The sequence below is a fragment of the Danio rerio genome, chromosome 22 (assembly GCF_049306965.1).
Source record: "Danio rerio strain Tuebingen ecotype United States chromosome 22, GRCz12tu, whole genome shotgun sequence".
In the NCBI taxonomy this organism is placed as follows: domain Eukaryota; kingdom Metazoa; phylum Chordata; class Actinopteri; order Cypriniformes; family Danionidae; genus Danio; species Danio rerio.
Window position 1 is genome coordinate 14,143,439 of NC_133197.1, and position 27,335 is coordinate 14,170,773.

Genomic DNA, 27,335 nt, shown 5'->3' on the forward strand with positions numbered 1-27,335 from the left:
ATAAAATTAACAAAAAAAAACCTGAATAATGAAAGTAAACATTATTGCGAAGCAAAATGAAACTAAACAACACAAAGCACAATGATACAGAGCTAAAACCTATGGAAATGAAACTAAACAAATCTACCATGCACAAAACAACGGAACCTAACTAAAACTAAACGGCACAATGAAACTAAACTACAGCGCAATCTACATCACAGTACATCGCTACATAAAACTACAATGTAGAGCACAATGAATTAAAACTAAACATAGACTTACGACAATAAAACTAACTAAAATAAACTTGGCATAATAAGACAAACAGCTAAACAACACGAGAAACTACAATGAAACTACACTTGCCACAATAAAACTAAACTAAACTAAACTAAACTAAACTAAACTAAACTAAACTAAACTAAACTAAACTAAACTAAACAGCATGTGGAAACTACAATGAAATTAAACAAATAATTAAACAATAAATTAAATGAAACAAAATTAAACTAGACTAGACTAAACAAATCTGTACAGGACAATAAAACTAAAATAAAACTACACTTGCCACAATAAAACTAAACTAAACACAACAAAACTAAACAAAACTAAACTAGACTATACCAGACTAAACTTAACAGCACGAGAAAACTACAATGAAACTATACTTGCCACAATAAAACTAAACTAAATTTAACTAAACTAAACTAAACAGCACAATAATACTAAAATAAAACTACACTTGCAACAATAAAACAAAACTAAACAACAAAACTAAACAAAACTGGACTAGAATATACCAGAATAAACTAAACAGCACGAGAAAACTACAATGAAACTACACTTGCCACAATAAAACTAAACTAAACTAAACTAAACTAAACTAAACTAAACTAAACTAAACTAAACTAAACTAAACAGCATGTGGAAACTACAATGAAATTAAACAAATAATTAAACAATAAATTAAATGAAACAAAATTAAACTAGACTAGACTAAACAAATCTGTACAGGACAATAAAACTAAAATAAAACTACACTTGCCACAATAAAACTAAACTAAACACAACAAAACTAAACAAAACTAAACTAGACTATACCAGACTAAACTTAACAGCACGAGAAAACTACAATGAAACTATACTTGCCACAATAAAACTAAACTAAATTTAACTAAACTAAACTAAACAGCACAATAATACTAAAATAAAACTACACTTGCAACAATAAAACAAAACTAAACAACAAAACTAAACAAAACTGGACTAGAATATACCAGAATAAACTAAACAGCACGAGAAAACTACAATGAAACTACACTTGCCACAATAAAACTAATCTTAACAGCACAATAAAACTAAACTAAACTAAATTTAGCTAAACTAAACTAAACTAAAAAATGAATCTAAAATAAAACTCCCTCTGCACAACAAAATTAAACTAAACTAAATGCAATAAAAATAAACTAAACTAAACTAAACTAAACTAAACTAAACTAAACTATACTAGACTAGACAAGACTGAACTGAACTGAACTAAACTAAACTAAACTAAACTAAACTAAACTAAACTAAACTAAACTAAACTAAACTAAACTAAACTAAACTAAACTAAACTAAACTAAACTGTACAGCATTATGAAACAAAAGAAAATAAAATCGTCAAAACTAAACAAAACATAACAAAAGCTTAACTATAAACTCAGTCAAATAACGAAGTGCTGTTCCACTTTTTTAATGAATATGTTTGACGTCACAGACATCATCCTCTCCGCAGTTCTAACCTGGGTTTAGTAGTAGAACAAAACATAAAGTTAAAAGCAAAAGTTGAGTTAAATGCTGAAATACGTACTGCAGTTCTCCTCATCTGAATTGTCGCTGCAGTCGCTCTGTCCATCACACCTCCAGTGGTCCGGGATGCAGTTGTTGTCCTTGCAGCGGAATTCATGGGGTCCGCATGTCTTTTCATCTGTGAACACAAACAAGCAAACAGACCATCAATGAATGAATAAATAGGATTGTAGTTTTGTATTGTAATATCTGCATTTACGAATCCTTAATTCCTCTTAGATCGTAAACTTTCAAAAAAGTGGGCGGGCAAAAATGTATTTTTGTGTGATTTGCATGACTCTGTGATGTACAACATATTTATACAACATCATGTGAATTGCAGATGTTCAACAATGCTGTGAAAATGTGAATATTTATGTAATTTATGTATGGCCAGAGTTAAAAGCTTGTTTGAAATTATTTGCTTACTGCAATTCCCTAATTGGTTGGATTTCTCCACAGCATCATGGGTAAAGTAGTTTTTTTACATGCTCTCTGATCATGACCGGATCTTAATATAATTGTACAGAATCATGGGTAATGCAGTTTAATAATAATTCTGTGATATTGAGGATTCTCATACTTCAAAATGTTTTGTAGTTTACAAGTGGGTGGGGCTTAAAAGTGTTTGCACAATTTCGATGCAATTTGGTATTCATACAATTTTTCTTCAGTGGTTGAATTGTCATACATAATCATGGATAATGTTTTTCAATAAACTTGTGACAATGACATTTTTCATATTTCAGCATATTTTGAAGTTTCCAAGTGGAAATTTAAGTTTTGCAGAAATTTGCTCACTGCAACTCTTTGATTGGCTGAATTTCCACACAGCATCATGGGTAATGTAGTTTTTATATTTCAAAATATTTTTGTAGTTTAGGAGTGGGCGGAGCTAAAACCTCCTCTGGCAAAATTAGCTTGTCATGATTGACTGGTTTAATTGTTGTACAGCATTGTGGGTAACGCAGTTCTTCAATAAACCAATGAAAATGAGGATTCTCATATTTCAGCATGTTTTGTAGTTTTCAAGTGGGTGGGGCTAACAGTGTTGGATTTGAACAATATTTTTTCATTGGTTGAGTTGTCGCATTATCATGGATAATGTTTTTTTAATAAACTTGTGACAATGACGTGTTTGCGCCATTTGCTCACTCCAACTTTCTGAATTTTCCCTCAGCCTCATGGGTAATGTAGTTTTTCAATAACACTGTGATTATGACCATTTATTATTTCAACATATTTTGGCAATTTAGAAAGGAAGATTTCAAAAGCTTTTTTGATATGCTTGCTGCCATTCTCTGATTGTGGGAACCCTCCCACATTATGGACTCCTACATTATGCGTAATGTAGTTTCTAAACACAACAGTCATAATTGTCGTAATAAGGATAATGATGGTTTTTATGTTTAAGCATCTATGCTAGTTTCCAAGTGGGTGGAGCTAATAGTAGTTTTGACACAAATTGCTGACACAAATTTGACACAAATTCCATTGATTAACAACCTTAGATGTTTCTGTCAATTGTAACGTTTTATTTATTAAATTATTATTATTATTATTTTTTTTTTACAGCAACATCTCTCAAGCCTGACTTGAAGGCACAATGGTGTAAATCACATCTTCCTTTTTTTCCATGAAAATAATCAACATGCTAATCCGAGCTCATTTGAGAACAGGAAATCAGAAATGCAATTTCTCCTCATCTGAATGTCGCCGGCGACTAATCCAGCTATCTAGAGAGACGATGAGAACATAATGCATGATTAATTGACAATCACAACGCTGTGTTTGAGTGCTAATTCCCCGACTTAAAATGACATTAAGAGAATTCTAATTTAGAAAAGAGCAAGGGCCGGAATATTAAGATATTTCCTCAGCGTGCTCCAAAATAACTTCAGGGCTCAAATCACCTTCAGGTTGGAAAACAGTGAGAATTTTAACCTTCGAGTTTGCATAGAGAATGATACTAACACCAATATATGTTTTCATACGCACTATTATATGTTTTTAAGAAGAAATCAGTGCAATTGTGCTAGTTTATTGACTATCTACCATTTCCAGAAACAACATAACATAGCTTTTATATTACAATAAAATCTGATTCTTTTGTAAAGACTAACAAAAAAACGCAGCAGGTATACTGAAAGAATACGTATTTGTTGATTTTGGTGTGCTATGGCTAGTGTTTTGGCTAATTAGCTTGCGAGGCAGATCATGTGAGCAATTCAAAATAAATAAATAGGGTCATGCTGGGATGCGAGAGCTCTACATTCAACAAATGAAGAGCAGGACGCCATGCTGAATGTTTCTCGAGAGCTGAACGCAATCATCCATTCTTCTCAAACAACACTGATGTGGATGGTTATTTGTGGCTCAAAAACAGCAGTGAGCTATTCAGGACACCGATTAGCCATGTAGACAGCTTGCAATAATATGATTAAAAAAAATAAAACATTCATATCACTCAAGGTAAAATAAAAAAATATATAAAAAAACCAATAACTAAAAACTTAATACGTCAACACAAATTGATTTTTTTTATTAATGATGCCATTAGACAATAATATGTTAAAATACTTTATATATAAAAAAAGATAAATATTTATTTTTGATTTAGATTTTTGTGGTTTTAATTTACTAATTACTCTTAAAATGCTAAAAAAAAATAAAAAAATAAATTAAATTAAAAACAAAATTGCTTGAAAATGCACTAAATTGACCTGTTTCTCAATCAAGTATTTAGTGTTTCTGATTATATTTATCTGTATTCAAGTGATGATAAAACTTACAAATGTATTTATATATAAACATATTAAATACATTCTTATATTGAGGACCATTACATTTAGTTGGAAAATTAAAAATGCTGATGGCGTCTTCCAAACACTGGTGTGGAAATTAATAATATAAAAACATAATTGTATTATCAACAAATAATTTTACTACTATTTATTTATTTATTTATTTATTTATTTATTTATTTATTTATATTGTTTCTTTACATTTCTAAACAATTTATATTGAATTATTAGATGTTTTTAAAATACTAAACATAACATTACATTTTTTTATTATAAGATAAAAATACAAATTATAAACATATGCAATTGACATACAAATTATTAATTATTTTAGATAAACTAGTCAGTTACAACAAACTAATGTCCCAGAAAAGAGTGAGAAATTACTTACAAAAATGAAATAATTATTCAGTTAAAATCTAGACTATTTTATTATTATTATTATTATTATTATTATTATTATTATTATTATTATTATGCATGCTATTTGACAATTGTATAATCCCCAAATAATTAGTTTAGGAAATTAAAAATAGATAAAATAAAAAATTATGAAATGTATAATTGTATTTATATACTGTATAATTAAAGTTTAAGAACTATTTCAAAATCTGAACGTTTCGGTCAATAACCTGAATTAATTGACTTTAATAACTACACTATTATTTACATAAGTACACCATTTTGCTGTAATATCTTAACATAATTAATAATGCCACATCATGAGGTTTTTCAGTCTCTTATTTAAAAAGCAAGTTCCACAAATAGTTCTTTAAAAAAGTGCCCTAATCCAGTCTACCACACTCTAAGAAGACCATTTCAATTGTACATATTCACATTAAGTTCCTGTTTTAGAAATATAAAGGATAAATATCAATAAGCACATCCATTCTCAGAATTATTATTAGCCCAACAGTGGATGTGTTATTTCTTACAATCCTGTTTAGAAATGCCTCATTTTCAAAGAGACGTAACGTTACGCAAGATATTGATTTGTGCAGATGAATCTCTCGTCCGCTGATGGACACTTTAAGAACGTCCTCATGTTTTAAAATCAATACAGTATTATGCTCATAAATGTAAATACGCCATTGTGATCCTTTCAAGGATGTGAAGGACAGGAGTGCATGGCTTATACAACATTTTGTGCAGAAACATAATATTATCAATACTAAACATAATTCTAACACAAAAGAGGAAACACATATAAGTATAGAAGAAAACATGTTCTGAGTGATGAATAAGCTGACTTTACTTTAAAATAAAGTAAATCCATTGGTTTCAAAGCGATTAGTTGACAACTTTAAAAACTGAGTAAACACATTGCTTTTAATGTATGAAGTAAATGAACTGTTCATAATTATAAAAATTCGGTTAAGTCAACTCAATAGTTTTAAGCTGTATCAGGTTTACTCATTTTTTGTAAGCAAAGTCAACTCTTCGCATTTAAGGCAGGTTTAATCACTTTACTCAAGTTAGTTATAGTTTATTTTGTCAAAACCATAAAATTATGTGTCTTCTTGGTTTTCAACAGTTTAAACTTTTTTAGATCACAGTTCCTTCTTTACGGATTCCAACAGTTAAGGTTAAGATTAAAATGGCATGATACATTTTGAGAGGCATATACTTTCCATAATATTTGACAAATCCTAAAATGAGCAGTTGAATTTATCTGTTTATTTGTTCATAATACACATATACAGATATTAATTAAAAAATAAACAGAAAAAATCAATTGAACATTTCAGTTTGTCAAATATTTTTAAAAGTATATGCTTCACAAAATGCATTATGCCATTTTAAACCATAGTTTAACTCTTAGTGTTTAAAATTTATTTATTATTTATCTAATTTTAAGCTACTTTATAGAGTATAAAATGACTAAATATAGCTTTCAAACAATTCACACATTACCTTCATATTCAAAAGTATGTTAAATCATAATTTTAGCTACTTCACGGTAAAATATAAATTTGAAAAGCAACTTTCAAACAGTTATTTTGACAAAACATTGAAAAAACATGAGATTTTCTGTATTCAAACGTTTATATATTCAGATTAATGATAGACTACTTAATGGTTTTAAAAGTTTTAAAAAGCAAAGCATACTTTACAAATTAAGTGACATAACTGCAGAATAATCACACATTTTCTGAGGTCGGGCAAAAGATTAACCTTTTAATATGATCTTTTTTTAAAAGTACAACTTTACCCAGAACCCAGCATTTTTTGTAAAAGTGGCTGAAACTTAAATAACTATCAAAATATCAACAATCAGTAGGCCTATCGCCATATCTTTTTTTTTGTGCCATGATATATAGCACCAAAATTCATTGCGTTAAACAATATTATTCTTATTTTAAGACCATTTTAACCCTATGATAGCATCATAATGCAAGTACACTCTTTAAAAAAACACACAATATTTTATTATTAAGAATATTTCCATTTTAAACATTAAATAATAATAATAACTCCTCACATTTATTACTTTTCTAGACACTCAAATGACTCAAAAGCACTCAAAGCAGCCATATAGCGCTAGACCGCACATCACACACCAGCTGATAAGTGGAGAAAAGACAATTATATGAAGTTAATTACAATATGGGGATGGTTATGAGGCCATGATGGCAAATTTGGCCAGGATGCCGGGCTTTTTCAAAGGACATCCTGGGATTTTTAACAACCACAGGTTAAACATCTCATCCGAAAGACGGCGCTCACTGATCAATATAGAGTCCCCTTCACTATACTGAGGCGTTTGGACCAAGCGGCAACCTCCCGCTCTCTCTCGGGAAGCCAATACGGAAGTAACTAAAACTGCAATTCATCCGAAATTCCGCTAGTCCTGGCCTCTCCTGGCTCCAAAACAGAGCAAATTTTAATTGAGCCCACTGTTAGAAAAAAAGGTGTTTACAGCCTGGTACAAAAAAAAGATTTTGGCTAATACAGCTAATATTACCCTTCATGACAACTGTGAGGGGGTGAATTTATTTAGATCTCATCCGTTTCCTTTATATTAAGTTATATTAAGTTTGCATAATTAAGGGCGTGGCCACTTTAGTGACAGCTAGGTCTCGTTGGTCGCCGTCACGTCACCTCAGCTGAATCCTGCTGATTAGCCACTGAACTCGGTGTATTTATCGTATTTCTGTGTTGTTTTATGTGGTTTTACACAGTCAACTGCCTTTTGGACTTGTTTCCTACACTTATTTGATGGCATGGCATGCTGAGTGCACTTAATTGTGCTCACAAACCATTCACGTGGCCTCCGTTTCCCATGTGAGTAAAGTTAACGTTACATACTTATATACCATCTCTATACATGTATTCGTTTTATTTAAGATCATTTATCGTTTTTATTTATATTTAGAGCTGTAATGCACTCCAGAATCTGACAGATTGATTAGCTGTAGGCTCTAGAACAGTCATTTGAAGTGTTGTCATACAGTGTTATGCTGGATTTCATCAATAGACTTACATTAACTAACACAGACTATATCTGAAGTGTTTGGAAGTAATTCGCGTTTTCCTCTTGTTGAAAAACGTCATAAGAACAATGTTTAGTGGCTTAATGTATTACAGCAGTGTTTTTAAAAGTCTAAACACTTTATTGATATAGTGTACAACCAAGCACGAGTGGTCAGAATACAAACGAGTCACAGATGATAAAGTATTAAGCGTTTTCCCAAAGTAAAGTGTGTCTGAACCAGGTCCATGCAAACTGTCAGCAGGTGTCTGTAGCTCCACTCACTCTCCGCCTCTTTGCCCTTGTTTGGTATCCCGCCGTGGGTGTGATGACGCGCGAACAAAATGGCGACGGTTGGCCGCACCTACTTGTGGCTTCTTTTGCGCTCTTTAGAAACCTATGGGTGACGTCACGGACACTACGTCCATATATTTTACAGTCGATGGTTTGGACCCACACAGACATCAGGTTAAGCGCCCCCTGCTGGCCTCACTAACAACACTTCTGGCAGCAACCTAGCATTCCCATGTGGTCTCCCATCCAGGTACAGACCAGGCGCAGCCCTGCTCAGCTTTAGTGGGCGACCATGTGAGAGTTGCAGAGAGCTACTGTAACTGCTGATGATTAATTAGGCGTTAATAATCAGGCATTGGAATCAGAATGTGAATTTGAATATCCTAAATAAATAAATAATAAATGTTAACAAAAATGTCCAAGGAAAAAAAAAAAAAAAAGTAACATCTATTTTCAGTCCACAGGCACCTACATTAAAATATACTATAGTAATTTACAACAGTAAAAGTAAAGTATAGTAAAGTACAACAGTGTTTTATAACCATACTTACAACTCCAATAGATATAGAAAGGCTGTGCAATTAGCTAAAATGTGGTAAGAATTTATTTTTATGTATGTCCGATATATACTGCATGACCAAAAATATATTACCAAGGACATGTCCATGTGTTGAGCGATAAGTCAATAAATTGATTATTGTGACAGGCCTAATGATCAGCCAACAAACGTTACTTCAAAACGCTCAAAAAATAAAACTTCACTTAATCTCAAATCCAAAGTAATTGCTTTTACTTCACCCATTAAACCCACTTCTCATCATGAACCAACACTTCTCTGCTAAAATGAAGTAAAACCACACAAACCTGCATGATTACTCTACACTAAATTATCCATTCAGGGCCCAATGGAGAAGGTTAATCGCTGAGCAGCTCATAAAGCAAACACAACACAACCTGACAACATTCGCCCCGAGAAAACATTCACGCTAGGATGAACTTTAGCTTCCCGCCGAAACATCCGCAAAACCTCAAGATCACAGCAAGAACTCAGAGAACTTGAAGCGAAAGCCATCTTTATTCAGCCCTCTGGGTGAAAAGCGAATGCAAAACTAAAGCAAACGATGTGTTACAAAAGTTATGACTTGGTAGCTCTGATTTTAACTGGGATGTTTATAGATGTTTTAGATGAGCGCGGGGTGATTTTTGCTGATGGACTCACCGCAGTTGGCCTCGTCGGAGCCGTCGGCGCAGTCGGGATCTTCATCGCAAACCCACAGCTTGGAGATGCAGTGCATTGTAGACTTGCACTGGAACTGGGATGGAGAGCAGGTGTTTTCAGCTGGAAATGTGGAGAGAGAAACATACGATCAAACATTTTAGTGGAAAGGAATTATTGAAGGTAGGATATTGAATAATTAGAAAAATGACAGACAAGGAGTGCATTATTTTCGAATAATTCAACGGATGGGTGTCAGTTATTTCCGCTAATTCTATGTTTACAACATTCGTCAATTTAACTCTTAACCCAAACACTTAACACTGACCCTAACACATCTCATACAAAGCCTTTAGTTTTGGATTGCATTAGATTTTCTGTTGTAGTTTTTGAAATAACTGACTTCATTCGACATAGTGATATGGAATGCTAACACTGTTATGTGCGGAGGGAATTACGGGAGTTTTCTGAGAGAAATAACAAAAGAGGAGGGTGGCGGGAGATCGGTTTGAAATACGGGAGACTCCCGGGAAAAACAGGAGTGTTGTCAGGTATTACGCTAGCTTTGACAAAAATTGTCTAGTGCTATGGAACGCTAGCATTGACAAAATCTGTCTAGTGCTATAGAACGCTAGCAATTACAAAATATGTCTAGTGCTAAGGAACACTAATGTTGACAAAATCTGTTGATTGATATTAAAAGTATAGTGATATGGAACTCTAATGCTGTCAAAATCTGTCTAGTGATTTAAAATGCTAACGTTGACAAAATCTGATATTGAACATTAATGCTATCTAAATCCATCCAGTGATAATGCTAATGTTGACAAAATCTGTCTAATGACATGGAACGCTAATGCTATCAAAATCTATGTAGTGATATGTACCTTTAATGCTGTCAAAACCTGTGTAGTGCTATGGTACGCTAGCGTTGACAAAATCTGTCTAGTGCTATGGAATGCTAGTGTTGACAAAATCTGCCTAGTGATTTGGAACTCTAGCGTTGGTAAAATCTGTCTAATGATATGGAACGCTAATGCTATCAAAATTTATGTAATGATAAGTAACTTTAATGCTGTCAAAACCTGTATAGTGCTGTAGAACGCTAGCGCTGACAAAATCTGTCTAGTGATATGGAACGCTAGCGTTGACAAAATCTGTCTAATGACATGGAAACGCTAATGCTATCATAATCTATGTAGTAATATGTAACTCTAATGCTATCAAAATCTGTATAGGGATAAGTATCTTAGGAATTAATTACCTTAGAAAATTAACTTAGAAATATAAATGTGAAATAAAGTATTCTCACAAACAGATTACATACAAAGTCAATGTAAACATGACAATATTGGCACATTTCCACATGGCGCACAAATGACATTGAATTTGCATTATGTTTGAAAGGCTTATTTTGACAAAACCACAAAATAATCAAGAGTCTTCGTGTTTTTCAACAGATAAGACTTTTTTAGATCGTAATTTGTTCTACTCTATGGAGAATCCAACAGTTTAAGGCTTAAAATGGTAGAATACATTTTGAGAAGCATATACTTTACAAAACATTTGACAAACCAGAAAATAATCAGTTGTATTTATTTTTTGTGTTTTGTGTACACACACACACACACAAACACACACACACACACACACACACACACACACACACACACACACACACACACACACACACACACACACACACACACACACACAGTTAAAGTCAGAATAATTAGCTCGCCTTTATTTATTTCTTTTTTTTTTCTTTATTAAATATTTCTCAAATGATGTTTAAAAGAGCAAACAAATTTTCAGATAATATTTTTTTTCTTCTGGAGAAAGTCTTATTTTTTATTTAATAAATATTTATTATATTTAGTTTTTAATTTTTTAAAAACCATTTTAAGGTCAAAATTATTAGCCCCTTTAAGCTATATATTTTTCGATAGTCTACAGAACAAACCATTGTTTTACAATAACTTGCCTAATTACCCTTACCTGCCTAGTTAACCCAATTAACCTAGTTAAGCCTTTAAATGTCACTGTAAGCTGTATTGAAGTGTCTTGAAAAATATCTACTCAAATATTTACTGTCATTACGACAGTTATTAGAAGTGTCTTATTAAACTATTACGTGTGCCGTAAAAATATCTCAATTAAACAGAAATTCGGAAAAAAATTAAACTGGGAGGCAAATAATTTAGGGGGCTAATAATTCTGACTTTAACTATATATATATATATATATATATATATATATATATATATATATATGATAGTTTAATGTATTTATCAAATTTCGAGCTTCTGTTTGCACCAAAAAAATTGCAAAATATAACTTTCAAACCTTTTTTTTTTAAATTTTAAAGAATAATAATTTATATTCATTTCCTTCATATTGAAAAGTATGTATATGTTAAATCAAAATTCTAGCTACTTAGTCCAAGATACAATTTTGAGAAGCAACTTTCAAATTGTTATTTTGATAAAACACTGAATAACCATGAAATCTTCTGTATTTGAAAATGTATATACTTCAGATTAGAATTAAACTACTTACAAACTCTGGAGTTTTTTGTTAAGTTATAAAATGCCAAAAAGTGTTATAAAAACAACAACAAAAAAATCACTTCACAATTTATTTGACAAACTGCAGAACAATCACAAGCTTTCTTCAAACTCAAATGTGTGTTGTTACATTTTTTTTTTTTTTTGAGTATCTGTTCTGCTTTAAGGCATAACATGTCAAAATGTACTTCCAAATGTTAAAAAACAAACAAATGTTTTTATTTATTTATTTTTATTTCTTCAAGTTTTCTTCTTGTTTGCAAGTGTGTGTTTTAGATCAGAAATGGAGCTACTTCATGGCATCCAGCAGTTTGGTGAGTGTTTATTCTGCTTCAGACACCAGGAGGGAACAGAATGATGACAGACTGCAGAAAACTGTCCTTTAATCTCAGTACAACACCTCGAAAAATCAAGCCATGAATTGTGCATAATAACAGCAGCACAGCTCACAGCAGGACATCTGAAGTCCCTCAGAGAAAATCATGCATATGACTGTTTAGAAGATGCTGGATTGCACACTAGTGCTCTTTGATGGCTGTAATGATGCTGCTTTAAATGAGATGAATTAACAGATTTATCTATCTATCTATCTATCTATCTATCTATCTATCTATCTATCTATCTATCTATCTATCTATCTATCTATCTATCTATCTATCTATCTATCTATCTATCTATCTATCTATCTATCTATCTATCTATCTATCTATCTATTAAAATCTTTATACAGCTTGCTTTCAGTTCTTTTCAATCCACTTCAAGATATCTAAACCACATTCCTGTCAAAGTTTCAGCAATCTTTTCTTTTCTAAACACCGCAAAACATGATTAATTCATGACCCTACAAGCACAAGCACTCTGTACACAGGTGGTCCGAATAACCGCACTCACTTTCTCTCTTTACATCTCTGTTTTCAGACCTTCGCTAGGCTAAACTAAACCCAAACCCGGCATACTCCCTTCAGTCGAGCACCAATCCTGACCCACAGCGCTGTTTCTCTCCCTCTCCAGAGGCGCAGGTCTAAAGCCGGTCTCTAATGCCTCGCTCCGTTTGCCATTATCCCTGTTAAACCCTCCCTCTGTCTGGCTAATCAGTGCCCAGGGCAAAGCTCAGCTCGCTGGGATTCCAGACGCCCTCACAGACCCTCAAAAGCCTCTGTGCAATGCTGTTAATGATTTTCCTCCTTTTTGACTTCTGAATATTTTTTATGGGTGATCCAGAGCCGGGCGTCTCTTCAAAGCCCAGCCAGAAGCTCCACTCTGGGGAGAAGTGAGAAATTAGGCCCCTGCTGTGCCTACAAATGGAGGATTCAGATCTGAACAGGAGAATCCCCATCTGATGAACGAGTGAATAAATAAGACGCTTGGGGTTTGGACTCGGATTCAAACCTGGACTGAATGACAAAATCAAATATGCAAAGATAGAAGATGAAAAAAGAGCAAATGAAAAAGGGCAAATGAATGAATGAATGAATTAATGAATGAATGAATGAAAAAACGAATGAACAAATGAATAAACGAATGAACCAGCAAATAAGAACAGAACAAAGAAAAATATTTTAAAATGTTGAAGACAAACAAAAACTAATGAAAGAAAGAAAGAAAGAAAGAAAGAAAGAAAGAAAGAAAGAAAGAAAGAAAGAAAAAAAGAAAGAACGAAAGAAAGAAAGAAGGATATGAATAGGGAAGGAATAGGTTAGGAAAGATAGGAAAGGAATAAGTTAATGTACAATGAAAAATATTGTGACAAAGACAAAAGCAAATAAATAAAAGAGAACAATTAAAGAAATTGAGTAAACAAATTAATGAAAAAAAGAATAATGAACCAACTAATGAACGAACGAACAAACGATTCAACAAAATGAACAAATGAACAAACGATTCAACAAAATGAACAAATGAAAAAACGATTCGGCAAAAAAAAAAAATGGAAAGGTAACATTTGAAAGCAAAATCTAAGTAGTAAATAAATGAACAATGAAAACAACAAAATAAGATGCGCAAGAAAAAAAAATAAAGAAAGATTCAAGGAATAAGTAATTGCACAATGAAAACTAGTATGACAAAGACAAAAGCAAATTAATAAAAGAGCAATGAAAGAAATTGAATAAACAAGCTTATGAAAAATAGAATGAATGAACCAACCAACCAACAAATAAATGAACAACCGAGCAAACAAAGAAAAAAAGAAAAGAAAGAAAGAAAGAAAGAAAGAAAAGAAAATTGCAAAGAATGAGTAAGTGCACAATAAAAAATATTATGACAGAGAAAAAAGTAAATAAATAAAAAAGAACAATGAAAGAAACTGAATAATCAAACTAATTAAAAAAAGAATGAACGTACCAACCAACAAACGAGTGAATGAATGATTCAACAAAATGAACAAATGAACAAACGATTCAATAAAGATTTAACGAAAAGGTAACATTTGGGAGCAAAATCAAAGTATTAAATAAATAACTTAAAGAAAGAACAAATATTGATTTAAATAATGAACAAATGAATAATGACAAATATTATGACAAAAAAAAAACAAGTGAGAGCAATGAAAGACAAAAATCGAATAAACAAACTAATGAAATAAGAATGAAGAATAAATTAACAAACAAATTAATGGATGATTTAACAAAAACACAGAACAAAAAAAAAATGATTGAAAAGGTAACATTTGAGAGCAACAATAAAAACTAATAAATTGCTTAAAAGAATATGAATGATGAAGTGATGAATGAATAAATCAAACATACAAAAAATATAGAACAAAAATGTGAAAAGCACAGAAAATAAGCAACAACAAAATAAAAACAATTAAAAGTCAAGATTAAAAACAAGAACGAAAGAACAACAAGTAAATAACAACAAATGAGTAAATAATACAAACATGACAGAACAAACACCTAAAAACAAATATACACATAAAAAAGGCTAAACTTCTAAATACAAAAAAAAAATTATAATAATAATAACATGCAGCAGAAAAGGAAACAAACGATTAAAGAACAATCGAGTCAATGAGTGAAGAAAACACAAAACAAAAAATTGAAACAACAGATGATTGCATAAGTAAAAGAACAAAAAAGTAAAATATTTTAAGACAAAATGAATAAACAAAAAAAGCAAAAAAGAGCAATAGAGTAGATAGAAAGAATGTAAATATTGGCAAAACATGGCAGAATAATAAACAGCTGAAAACAAATAAATACATGGGGAAAAACAGTTGAATGACAAAAACAAATCAAATGAATGAATAAAGAAACAAATAACAAGTGAATACATAACTAAGCACATGAAAGAACAAAAAAAAACAGTTTCTAAAACTTTAAAGACAAAAAAAACTATCTGAATAAATAAATAAATCTAACAAACAACAACAAAAAAAGAAAGTAAATGAATAAGTAAAACAAATCTATTTATTTAACCCTTTTGATTCTCCCAGAAAAAGAAAGACTCTCTTAGGTTGCACATATGGGTGAACCAGAACTGGGCGTCTCATCAAAGCCCAGCCAGAAGCTCCACTCTGGGGAAAAGTGATAAAATTAGGCCCCCGCTGCGCCTACGAATGAAGGATTCAGATCTGAACAAGAGACTTCACTTCTGATGGGCTAAAATAAGACTTGCTTTTGAACTTGGATTCACAGACAGTGGTGATTATTTCAGCCTGATTTCTGAAGGTGACAAAAGCATTTCTGGTTAAAGTCTAACTTAGCGTTTTCTTTTCTCATTTCACTCTTTTCTTCTCGCTGTCGGTGTCCTAAATTCTCCAGGAGCGCTGCTGTGGAAAAGCGCTGTGTTGGCGAGGAAAGAGAAAGCAAACTTTCAGAGCTGTTTACCAGGCTCTTTTCTCATCAGGCCATTCAAAATGTTGAATCTGTTTGAGTTTAACCTTCTTGGAATAATAAACTCATTCCAGAGAGATAAAGATTGTTCTTCTAGAAAGGAAGGAAGGAAGGAAGGAAGGAAGGAAGGAAGGAAGGAAGAATGAAAGAAAAAAAAGATGCTCCACTCTTGGGAGAAGTAAGAAATTAGGCCCCTGCTGCGCCTACAAATAGAGGATTCAGATACGTGAACAAGTGAATAAATAAGATGCTTGGATTTTGGATATGGATTCAAAACCTGGACTGAATGACAAAAGCAAATTTGCAAAGTATAAAAAGAAGTTTAAAAAAAAAGGCAAACAATAAAGGGCAAAACAAATGAATGAATGAATGCATGAATGAATGCATGTATGCATGAATGAATGAATGAATGAATGAATGAATGAATTAACCAGCAAACAAGAACAGAACAAAAAAATATTTAAAAAAATTAAACAAAGAAAAACTAAGAAAGAACAATTCAAAGAGTGAGTAAATGCACAATGAATATATTATGACAGAAAGACGAAAGCAAATAAACAAAAGAGAGCAATGAAGGGAACTGAATAAACCGACTAATGAAAAAAAAGAACAAACCTACATACGTACAAACGAATGAACGCATGTATGAACGAACAAATGCATGATTCAACAAAAAAGATCAGATGAGATGAGCAACAACAAAATGATACATAAATAACGTATAAAGAACAACAAAGAAAAAGAAAGAAAGAAAGAAAGAAAGAAAGAAAGAAAGAAAGAAAGAAAGAACAAGTGAACAACCAAATGCATAAATAAGGGATGACAGAAAAAACGATGACAAACATACAGTAATTATTGAACAAAGAACAACTGATTGAACAAGTAAAGAAATAAAACTTTGACAGAAAAGACAGATTAACAGAATAAGGAAACAAAAAATGAGCAAAAAAAGAAAGGAAAAAACAAAAAAGATCTAGTAATAAACAAAACAAATCAAATGAATACAAACAGAAGGCAAACAACGAACAAAGGGAAATGAAGAAGGCAAAGTTGACAAACTGAAAAACAAAACTGAAAAGAAGAAACAAAAGAAATGAAAACTGAGAAAATAAGCTAAAGACAAAGATAATAAACAAAACAAGCAAAAATAAAAATAAAAAAGAACAATAAATCAAGTGAAAGACAGAAAAGTTGGGGAAAAACTGAACTAAAATTCAGTTTGGAAACATGTACTAATTAAAAAATGTAAAATAGTAAATAGAAAGAAAGAAAGAAAGAAAGAAAGAAAGAAAGAAAGAAAGAAAGAAAGAAAGAAATAATACAAAACAAAAATGACACAATATTATTAATGAATGAACATAAATTTAAGAAGGAAAAACAGAACAAAAAAGGAACAAAGAACAATGGATTGAGCAAGTAAATAAATAAAACATAGTGAGAAATGTTGACCGACAGAATATCAAAATAAACAAAAATAGGGCAAAGAATAAATAATAAAAAAGAAAGAAAGATCTAAATGGAAACATAAAAGACTTATTAATAAATAAAAAAGAAATACAGGAAAAAGTAAAAGCAAACAACAAACTGAAAGAAACGGGGAAAGTAAGTTGACAGAATGACAAATGAAACAAAGAAGGGAAAAAATATAGAAAGAAAGGAAAAAATCGAATGAATGATTGAATGAATGAATGAGTGAATGAATGAATGAATGAATGAATGAATGAATGAATGAATGAATAATGACTCAATGAATAAGTAAATAAAAAACAACAACTATATAACAGAAAGACAAAAAAGAAAATAAACAAATACTGAAAATATGAAAAGAACAACCAGAATGCACAAAACAAACAAAATAAAAAAGGAAAGAACAATAAAAAATGAAAGGTCGACAGAAAGGTTGAAAAACAGAATTAACAACTAAACAAAAAGTGAAGAAGCAAGTTAAAAGAAAAGAAAGGAAAAAGAAAACCGTCAATGTTGATTTTATTATATTCTGGTTGAACCTTCTCACACATTTTGTTGAATGTTTTATGAGCCAGTAAACACATTATAAGGAGATAAAGAACCAGATTTAATCTATTTTTCAACTCTCAACATTCTTTCTAAACTTGTCAGCTTCCTTGAATCCATTGTATACAGAATTCAAAAAACTTTGCCATTCGTTACCATTGACTTAAAAACACATAAAAAAAGTATCTTACGGCAGTCGGTTTCATCTTCCCCGTCACCGCAGTCGTCTTGTCCATTACAGCGCAGGTTTATAGGGATGCACTTCTGCCGGTGTGTGCACTTAAACTGACCCGACAGGCAGATATATGAGTCTGAAAGCAAATGCAAACAAGGACATCACTGCACTATATATCACGTGTTATTATGCAGGCTCCATTTATGCATCCATCAATCTGTAATTACCACAGTTGGCTTCATCCGAGTTGTCTCCGCAGTCGTTCTCTCCATCGCAGATGAAGGGAGGAAGAGCACACAGACCTGTCCCGCATTGAAACCTGCCGGGCTGACATTTAAACTCCGCTGGAGGAACAGAAGAACAGAGAAATTATTAAAATAAATGAACGAATGAAAGCACAAGGGTTATACAGGAGGAAAAAAACTACAGAAAAAAAAACAAGTGAATAGAAACAGAAAAGACAAAGAAACCCAAAAAATTTATGAAAATGAAAAAGAAAAATGAATGAAATGAAAGAAAGAAAGAAAGAAAGAAAGAAAGAAAGAAAGAAAGAAAGAAAGAAAGAAAGAAAGAAAGAAAGAAAGAAAGAAAGAAAGAAAGAAAGAAAGAAAGAAAGAAAGAAAGAAAGAAAGAAAGAAAGACAATATGTGTGGAAAAAAGCACCTGATGTCATGCGCTCCGGCACTAAGACTATTAATACAGTGGTTGACTAGCAACATAAAAGAAATAGACAGTGTGGTATGCCTCATGTTTTCAGAACTAAAAAGTGCAAAATGAAAACAAAAATTAACAAACAAAAAAGAAAGAACAGAGAAAGGAAAAAATAAAAGCAAAGTGACAAGTAAATGAGCAACTGTTAAGCTATAGAGAACAATCAACCCAAATAAAGACTAAATATAGATAAAGTAAGCAAAACAAAGCCAGTAAACCAGACAGACATACTGTACAGATTTGTTTTCCTCCTAGACCACAACACAATGTCTTTTGTTCGTTGTCAGCCTTTCTGTCTCTATTGCATCTCAGTGAGTGATAAACTGCTTAACACACACAAAAAAAAAAAAAACGAATACATTTTTGCAGCCTTTGGCAGTAAATGAGAGCATTCACCTCTCAATCAAACAAGCGCTACCACATTACTAATGACCCACAATGAAACATTCATCGAAGAAATACTTGAATATAACCCTGATGACAATCAAGCCTTTATTCAAAAATAAACGCTCCATGAACTGGACATGAAAATTAAAGGAATAAGATCATCCTCAACTTATGGAATGAATGGCTCAAGTATCTGAAGGACTTCTTACTTTTAGCTCAACTTAAAAGAAAATGTAGTTGATTGTGGACTCATTTTAAAGTCTAAAAATTATGAGTCACTTAGTAAAATAAAAGCACAGCCAAAATTTCAAATTATAGATCTTTCTGTTACTCAGAACTGATTTTGACAGTTTGATGCTTGCATATTGGTTAGCCAATAATACCATCAACATGCATCTAAAATAAAGAAAAAAAAGAAGAAAAATGAAATGAAAAGAAAAATGCTTTAAACAAATACAAATAAACAAATCAAATAAAAAACTGTTATTAGCAATGAAGAAAGAAAGAAAGAAAGAAAGAAATAAGACTAACAACATAAAAAACACTGCACTGTACTTTTCTGAAGTCAACAATAGGCAGTGTGGTGTGCCTTATGTTTTAAGAACTAAAAAGTGCATTTAGTATGATTGGATTACAGGGAAAAATACAGGAATAAGATCATCCTCAACTCATAGGATAAATGGCTCGGGTATCTGAAGGACTTGTCTCTTTCAGCTAAAGAAATGTAGTTGATTGTGGACTCACTTTAAAGTCTCAAAAAATATGAGCCACCAGGTAAAATAAAAAGCAGCACAGACCAAATATCAAATTATAGATCATTCTGTTGGGCGAGGCAGTGGTGCAATAGGTAGTGCTGTCGCCTCACAGCAAGGAGGTCTCTGGGTCGCTGGTTCGAACCTCGGCTCAGTTGGTGTTTCTTTGTGGAGTTTGCATGTTCTCCCTGCCTTCGCGTGGGTTTCCCCCACAGTCCAAAGACATGCAGTACAGGTGAATTGGGTAGGCTAAATTGTCTGTAGTGTATGTGTGTGTGTGTGTGTGTGTGTGTGTGAATGTGTGTATGGATGTTTCCCAGAGATGGGTTGAGGCTGGAAGGGCATCCGCTGCGTAAAAACTTGCTGGATAAGTTGGCGGTTCATTCCGCTGTGGCAACCCCGGATTAATAAAGGGACTAAGCCGACAAGAAAATGAATGAATGAATGAGATCATTCTGTTGATCAGAACTGTTTTTGACAGTTTGATACTAGCATATTGCTTAGCTAATAATACCACCAATATGCATCTAAATAAAGAAAAAAATAAGTGAATAAATTCAGAAAATAAAAAGAAAAATTAAATAAAAAGAAAAATGAATAAAGCAAATTAATAAAAAAGCAATTGTTATAAGAAAGAAAGACAGAAAGAAAGAAAAGAAAAGAAAAGAAAAGAAAAGAAAAGAAAAGAAAAAGAAAGGGGAAAAAAGAAAAAGAAAGACACTCTCTAAGCACCTGCAGTTAAAAATAAACTCTGTGTGAAAAAAAGGACCTGATGTCATGCGCTCCAGCACTAAGACCATTGATACAGTAGCAGTTGAAGTAGAACAGCCAATATTTTAAATTATAAACTTTTCTTTCTGCTAATTAGAACGGATTTTAACAATTTGAGGCTTGCATATTGGTAAGCTAAAAATACCACCAATTTGCATCTAAAATAAAGTTGCTCTTTTGTTCTCAAGTTTTCCTTGTTTACTATGCTGGATACTTTTAACAAGCTAAAGATTTGCAATGCTTCCCAAGAATGCTGTTTGAAGAAGGATACATGCAGTGATTCCTTTGAATTTGTCCAAACAACCCAACAAGAAAAAGTCTATGGTGAGTACATTTTTGATCAATCTTTCCCATTCAAACCCTACCTATGTTCCCTATAAAGGCTCCCTGGGTATTAAGTATTAAAGACATTAAGGTTGTGCTCACAACAAAAAACTAAACGAAAACAAGTCAAAGGTGAATACACGATGAGAGAGTTTTCTGTTTTGAGTAAACTGTGCCTTTAAGACCTTATCTACAGATAAACAAACAATGCAAGGAGATTTATTGCAACATGAATAGAAAAAAAGTATGCTAGTGACATCGTAACCTGTTTTTTGGTTTGTGTTGATATCTTTAGTCCATGTTGCATTAATATTTTATTCAAAATGCACCAGAGTGTGTTTGGAAGTGGACCAAGATCCACAACTACAGGGACACACAACTCCGTCCTGGAGGGCCGATGTCCTGCAGAGTTCAGCTGCAACCCTAATTAGACACACCTGAACCATCTAATTAAGCTCTTAATTGGCATTCCAGAAACTTTCATAGAAGTGTGTTGAGGCAAGTTGTAGCTAAACTCTGGAGGAAACCACTCCTCCTAGATTGAAATTGTACACCCCAGTAGTTGTGGGTCTTGGTCCACTCTCAAACCAGCTCAAACTCCCCACACAATCTCTTCAACCTGGCAAGTGTGAATACACTATGAAAGGCAGTCAGTTATTTATTGTTCACTGGATTAACCAGGTTGGCTTACTGCCAGAATATTTCGTAAAGTCTATGGTGAGTACACTTTTGATCAATGTTTCCCATTCAAACCATACCTATGTTACCTATAAAGGCTCCCTGGGTATTAGGTATTAAAGACATTAAGATTGTGCTCACACTTGTAGTTTGTACCAGACCAAAAAAAAAAAAAAAAAAAAAGAAAACAAGCCAAGGTTGAATAAATGATGAGAGAACTTTCTGTGATGAGTGACCTATGCCTTTAAGACCTTATCTACAGATAAACAAATATTGCAAGGAGATTTGTTGCAACATAATGAGAAAAGTATCCTAGTGACCTTATGATCTGTTTTTTTTTTTTTTTTGGTTTTTGTTGATATCTTTGTTCCATGTTGCATTAATATTTTATTCGAAGTGCATCAGAGTTCATTTGCAAGTGGACTTATACCCACAACTGCAGGGATGGCCAAACTCTGTCTTGGAGGGCCGATGTCCTGAAGAGTTTAGCTGCAACCCTAATTAGACACACCTGAACCAGCTAATCAAGCTCTTAATTGACATACTAGAAACTTTCAGACAGAGCAAGGTGTAGTTAACCCCTTCAGACCTGAATTATGTTCCACATTTCAGAAAAATGGGATGTCATGTGATGTCCATTGTAATCAATCAGACACAGGGTCTGAAGGGGTTAAGCTCTGCAGGAAACAAGTCCTCCAGGATCGAGTTTGGGCACCCCTGAAGATACAGGTTTTGGTCCACTTCCAAACAGTCTTAAACTCCCTACACAATCTCTTCACCCTGACAAGTGTGAACACACCATGAAAGGCACTCAGTTATGTATGGTTCACTGGATTAACCAGACTGGCTGACTGCCACCATGTTTGGTTACTTACGGCAGTCTGCCGGCTCGTCAGATCCATCTCCACAGTCGTCCACTGTGTCACATTTCCACCAGAAGGGAATGCACTCATCCGTACCGCAGCGGAACTACACACAGAGAGAAATAACCTTCAGAATAATTACTTATTTAGTAGCACACTGGATATAATTGGTAGTCAAAAGTGGTGCCAAGAGTTGATCAGCTATTGTGGAACTCATATTCGGGTTCCCGAAGCAATTACAGAATCGCACCTGGCTGGCGGTGCAGTTAGACAGACAGGTTTTGTTGTCATTTGCCAGGTAGAAGTGCGTAGGGCAAGCACACTTGTATCCCCCTCCAGGCGAAAGCAGGCAGAGGTGGCTGCACCCTCCATTAGTCACCTGGCACTGATGTTTAGGCACTGAGGACAAACAACAAACAAATCAAAAACAATCCTGGATCAACATGGGAGTCTTGACTCTAACCCAAACAGTCAACTGTAGACTTATCCAAGAAGCTTCCCGCTGTAATACCGTCAGGCTGTCGGAGCGGATGGTAGACTTGAATGTCTCGAATGGTTTGCCATGAGCTGAGGAGCTCGGTTTGTTTACCGCCCGACGTCTTGTGAGAGCGACTGAGGGTTTTGGACTTCTGGTCACTCCAGTAAATGAAGTCCTCAAACAATGTGAGACCCGTTACTCCACCTATGTCTTGTATAGGGACTGGAAGTTGGAGCAAAAATTTGTTAATGTCAATTTTAATCAAGACTTAGATTTGAGATAAGAAAGCACTTACCTTTGTGTCTTTTGGTACCGTCTATATTTGCAAATAAGATATGGTTCTCGTCAGCCCAGTAAATCCTTTTGTTGACGTGGTCAATGGTCAAAGCTGAAGGAGAGCGTATTTCTGTATCAATTATGACGCGTGGCTTGCTGCCGTCCATCCCGATCCGTCCAATTTGGGGCTGTTCACAACAGTCGATCCAGAACACATACCTAAGGCACCAATGGGATTTGATGTAGCTTTAAACGATGCAATAGAGTGCAACAGTCATGTTCCGGAGGTAAACCCACATACTACATTCATTTTCTCCACAGGGGAGTTGATTTTTCACCATATCTGATCAATCTTTAAACACACACCTACTGTGAGCTCTGAGGTTGTTGCAGTGATCAATGTAAAGTGCTTCTATTGAAGCCTTCAGCTGCATTATTTCAACTTTATTTTTGAAACACTCACCTTTAGTCAAAATTGAGGAGAAAAACTACATATATTTGCCTTGGTGTTCAGATGACAACGGCTTTTTGAAAGTGCACAAGATAGCATTGGTGAACAACAGGACCATGTGTGGACTGAGGCCAGTTGCACACTTAGTTAACTTGATTTTGTACGTGTGTGTTTTGCACCACTGAACCTAGTCTAAACAGAATTCTACGTTCCAACAAAATATTTACAGATGCACCTAGTAGAAAAGAGATGACCGCAAGATTAAATCAAAACTGTTGAGCTCACTTTAAATGCTTCTGATTGGCTATTACGTCAGCTTATGTCCTTTTAACGACATTGGCTGTTTCTCAATATGCGTTCTTCAGCGGTCTTGCGTCCTCGTGTTCTCGTGCAACGTCATCATCAGCTGCCTAAGTTCATTTCCAATACTCAAGACCGCAAGTACGGAGGACGTGTGAAACTTCCCGGATGTGTTCTTGATATCGAGGACGCACTGATGCAGACTTGAGCAGCGAACTCGCTCTGCAAGTCCCAGCAGTCATTGCGACTGGAGGTGGGAAGCAAAGCATTTTATTTAGATTTATTATTAAAGTTCAGAGATATCACTTATTTACCTCAGGAGTTAACAATTCATTAACATGAATATCTTAAGAAAGGAATAAACACATTAAGGGTTGTTTGTTTGCTGAAATTTGTATTCAAATCTGTTTTATTTATATTGTGCAGAGTATATTTATATTGTTTTTATGCAAAGTATATATTTTGAAGAGGGCGGAAACAATAAATCGTTGTATGAATGCTGTAATGTTTAAATAATTTACTATTTAAAACGCGTGAAGGTCACATGACCATCAGAAAGAACGCAGCATCACATTTCTCAAAGGATGCATTCTCTGCCCTTGCGGTCTCCTGAGTTCGTTCTTCCGAGGACACCTGGCAAGACCGCTCTCCACAAGAACGCAAGTCCGTTCTCTGCGTTCTTGGAATTGAGAAACAGCCATTCTGTCTAAAGATCATGTGGTACAACCAAAGCAAGAACTTAAAGAAGAACTTATTTAGAAGAAGAAGCATATTTAGAACGAGGGATCGCCATCTACTGGTGTAGCATGCAAAATATTAATTTTTCAGATATGTGTATTTTTTAATTTATTACATTTTTTTCATAAAAAACATACCCTTAAACGTTAAACATACTCTTAAACATGACTTTGTGGTTGGAGTTTAAAAGGGTGGGCTGGGGCACTTTTCAGAACCAAAAATGTGTCAGTAATGCCCTCTTACGCCTTTTAAAAAGTGTGCTCAAGAGCAATGCGCTCTGGGATTGTGGACAATAAGTAACATTAAGCCTCATTTACCCTGTCAGAGTGTCGAGAGCCAGAGCAGTTGGATTTCTCAATCCAGTCCTCAGCAGTACAGTGGGGTAGAGTCCATTAGCTTTCGCCACCTCGAGGGTCTTTCTCTCGCCGTCACACCAATACAAGTTCTTGCCGATCCAGTCGACCGCGAGAGCACTGGGGACAGATGTCCTGTGAACCACCTGAGAAAACAGCAGTCAACCACAGCTGGTCTCTTTTGGCCAGTTATTCACATGCATTTGCTCACATATAGAACTGCAGAGAACAAGTGCTTCATGTTAGAAAATACAGAATGGAGAGAAGCAGCTAAAGGAGAGTCTTTGCTGTTTTGTTGGTAAAAATCAAAAAGCATACTGACATTGTCTATATAGACCCTTAATTGCTAAGAATGAGCTAGCATTGCCAGCACATTAGCTTTATTTCAACTGCAGTAAGAGCATTCAGTTATAAAAAAAAAAAAAAAAAAAAGCATGGGAAGGCTTTGATTCCTCAAATAAAGGTAAAAATTCAATGGTAAAAATCACCCCTACATATGTGGTTATCAGCTGGTGACTGTAAGGATAGCTCACATTGCCAATTTAGCAAGTTTTCACTTGCTAAAATCAAACTACAGCAATGTTCTGTTTGAAGCCAACTGAAACCCTTTTTGTAAAGGTAAAATCTAGCTTCTGAATCTGATCCGCTGTGCTACACTTGTGTATTATTGCTAATTACCAGTGAGCTAAAGTACATTACCGCACATCATTCTCCCCTAAAATCCAAAAATGACAAGAAAAGTTCCCAAAAGATGAAGTTTCACACACAAAACACACATCACAACATTTCACTCCCTCTCCTGATCACAAAAAACCCTGTTTTGGCATAAACAATGCTCTTCCCAGCTGGTGGATAATCCAGTGCTTTTAATCATTTTCGCTCTTGGTTGCTGGTGCCCCCCGCCTAGCGCTTTAAGAGTAAGAGTAACATTCTGCAAGCTGATGAACATTAGAGATGAACATTAAAGACATTTCGCCTCAGACTGGGCCGTAGTATCAGCGCTAATTAAAACTAGCCTAGCCAAGATCAATTTCGACAACTTCACAGGATTTTTTTTAATTTTTTTTAGATGATGTGCTCACCAGGGAAACTAGCATCCTCAGGTAACTGTTTTAGAATGATTTTAGGGATAAGCCATAATAATAAATTGGGATACCAAAATTTGTTTCATTATTTTACAAGAGCAATTTTACTACAGCAAACTTAAAGTAGGGTGCAACATTTTTTCAAGATGTCATAGATAGCAAGGTTTTCGACTTGTTCAGTGTCAGGAAAATACCAACACTGTGTCTTTAGTCATACAATCGGAATACCACGAAGCTAAGATAATACTTTTATGTGAAAACATAACAAAAATAACAATTTAGTTCAACATTTTATTCTCCCCAGTGTCAGTACAAGGTGCACGTATATATTTTATGCTTAGATGCAGCTCTGACGGATTGCCTGGAATGAGCAATATACTGACAAAGAGGAAAAGAAACCTGAACAAGGGTGTTTTTTGTATAGTAGCTTGAAAATATTCTGATCGTCTATGTAGGATGATGGAGCTCTCAGATTCTACCGAAAATATCTTAATTTGTGTCCTGTAGGGATGTAACGGTATTGTAAATACCGTCATACCGCAATATTAAATTTTTTCGATATTACCGAAGTCGCATGACTCGGTAAAACTATAGGTCTTCTGAGAAAATTTGCTCAGGCGAATGAAGCGAACGGGAGGTAGCTGAAACTTCATTTCCCATCAGCCCCGGCGTGGCCATAATCCTTTGCGGTCTGTTGTCGCTACAGATCAAGTAATGCGGAAATGGAGTGTGCTGCTAGTAGCGGAGATGAAAAAAAGATGGAAATGATCGAACCTAAAGCGGGTGTTGTCGCCGCGCGCGTGCTGAATAGCGGTGCTGTCGCGCGCGTTCTGATCAGCTGTGTTGTGGCGCGCGTATTGTAAAGCGCCGAGGGGGGGTTGAGCGCGCATACTCAAGAGAGGTGTTATCGCGCGCCTACTGAAGGGCTGGACTGGACGGAGGTTGTGTCGCGTCGCGGGGGCACTTTTGATCGTTTTGG

At 34.0% G+C, this 27,335-nt stretch overlaps 1 protein-coding gene across 3 annotated transcripts in view; it reads right to left on the reverse strand.

Annotated features, from left to right (window-relative positions):
- The window catches only part of lrp1ba (low density lipoprotein receptor-related protein 1Ba), a 470,228-nt gene that overhangs the window by 75,480 nt on the left and 367,413 nt on the right, over positions 1-27,335 (reverse strand). For all 3 annotated transcript variants that reach the window (XM_017353408.4, XM_021469578.3, XM_073937439.1), the window contains 9 exons: positions 25,236-25,417; positions 23,449-23,648; positions 23,187-23,375; positions 22,926-23,074; positions 22,688-22,781; positions 18,417-18,533; positions 18,206-18,325; positions 9,602-9,721; positions 1,835-1,951 (listed from right to left, as the gene is read on the reverse strand). In XM_017353408.4, coding sequence (XP_017208897.1) covers positions 1,835-1,951; positions 9,602-9,721; positions 18,206-18,325; positions 18,417-18,533; positions 22,688-22,781; positions 22,926-23,074; positions 23,187-23,375; positions 23,449-23,648; positions 25,236-25,417 — 1,288 coding nt within the window. The remainder of the gene's footprint in view (positions 1-1,834; positions 1,952-9,601; positions 9,722-18,205; positions 18,326-18,416; positions 18,534-22,687; positions 22,782-22,925; positions 23,075-23,186; positions 23,376-23,448; positions 23,649-25,235; positions 25,418-27,335) is intronic.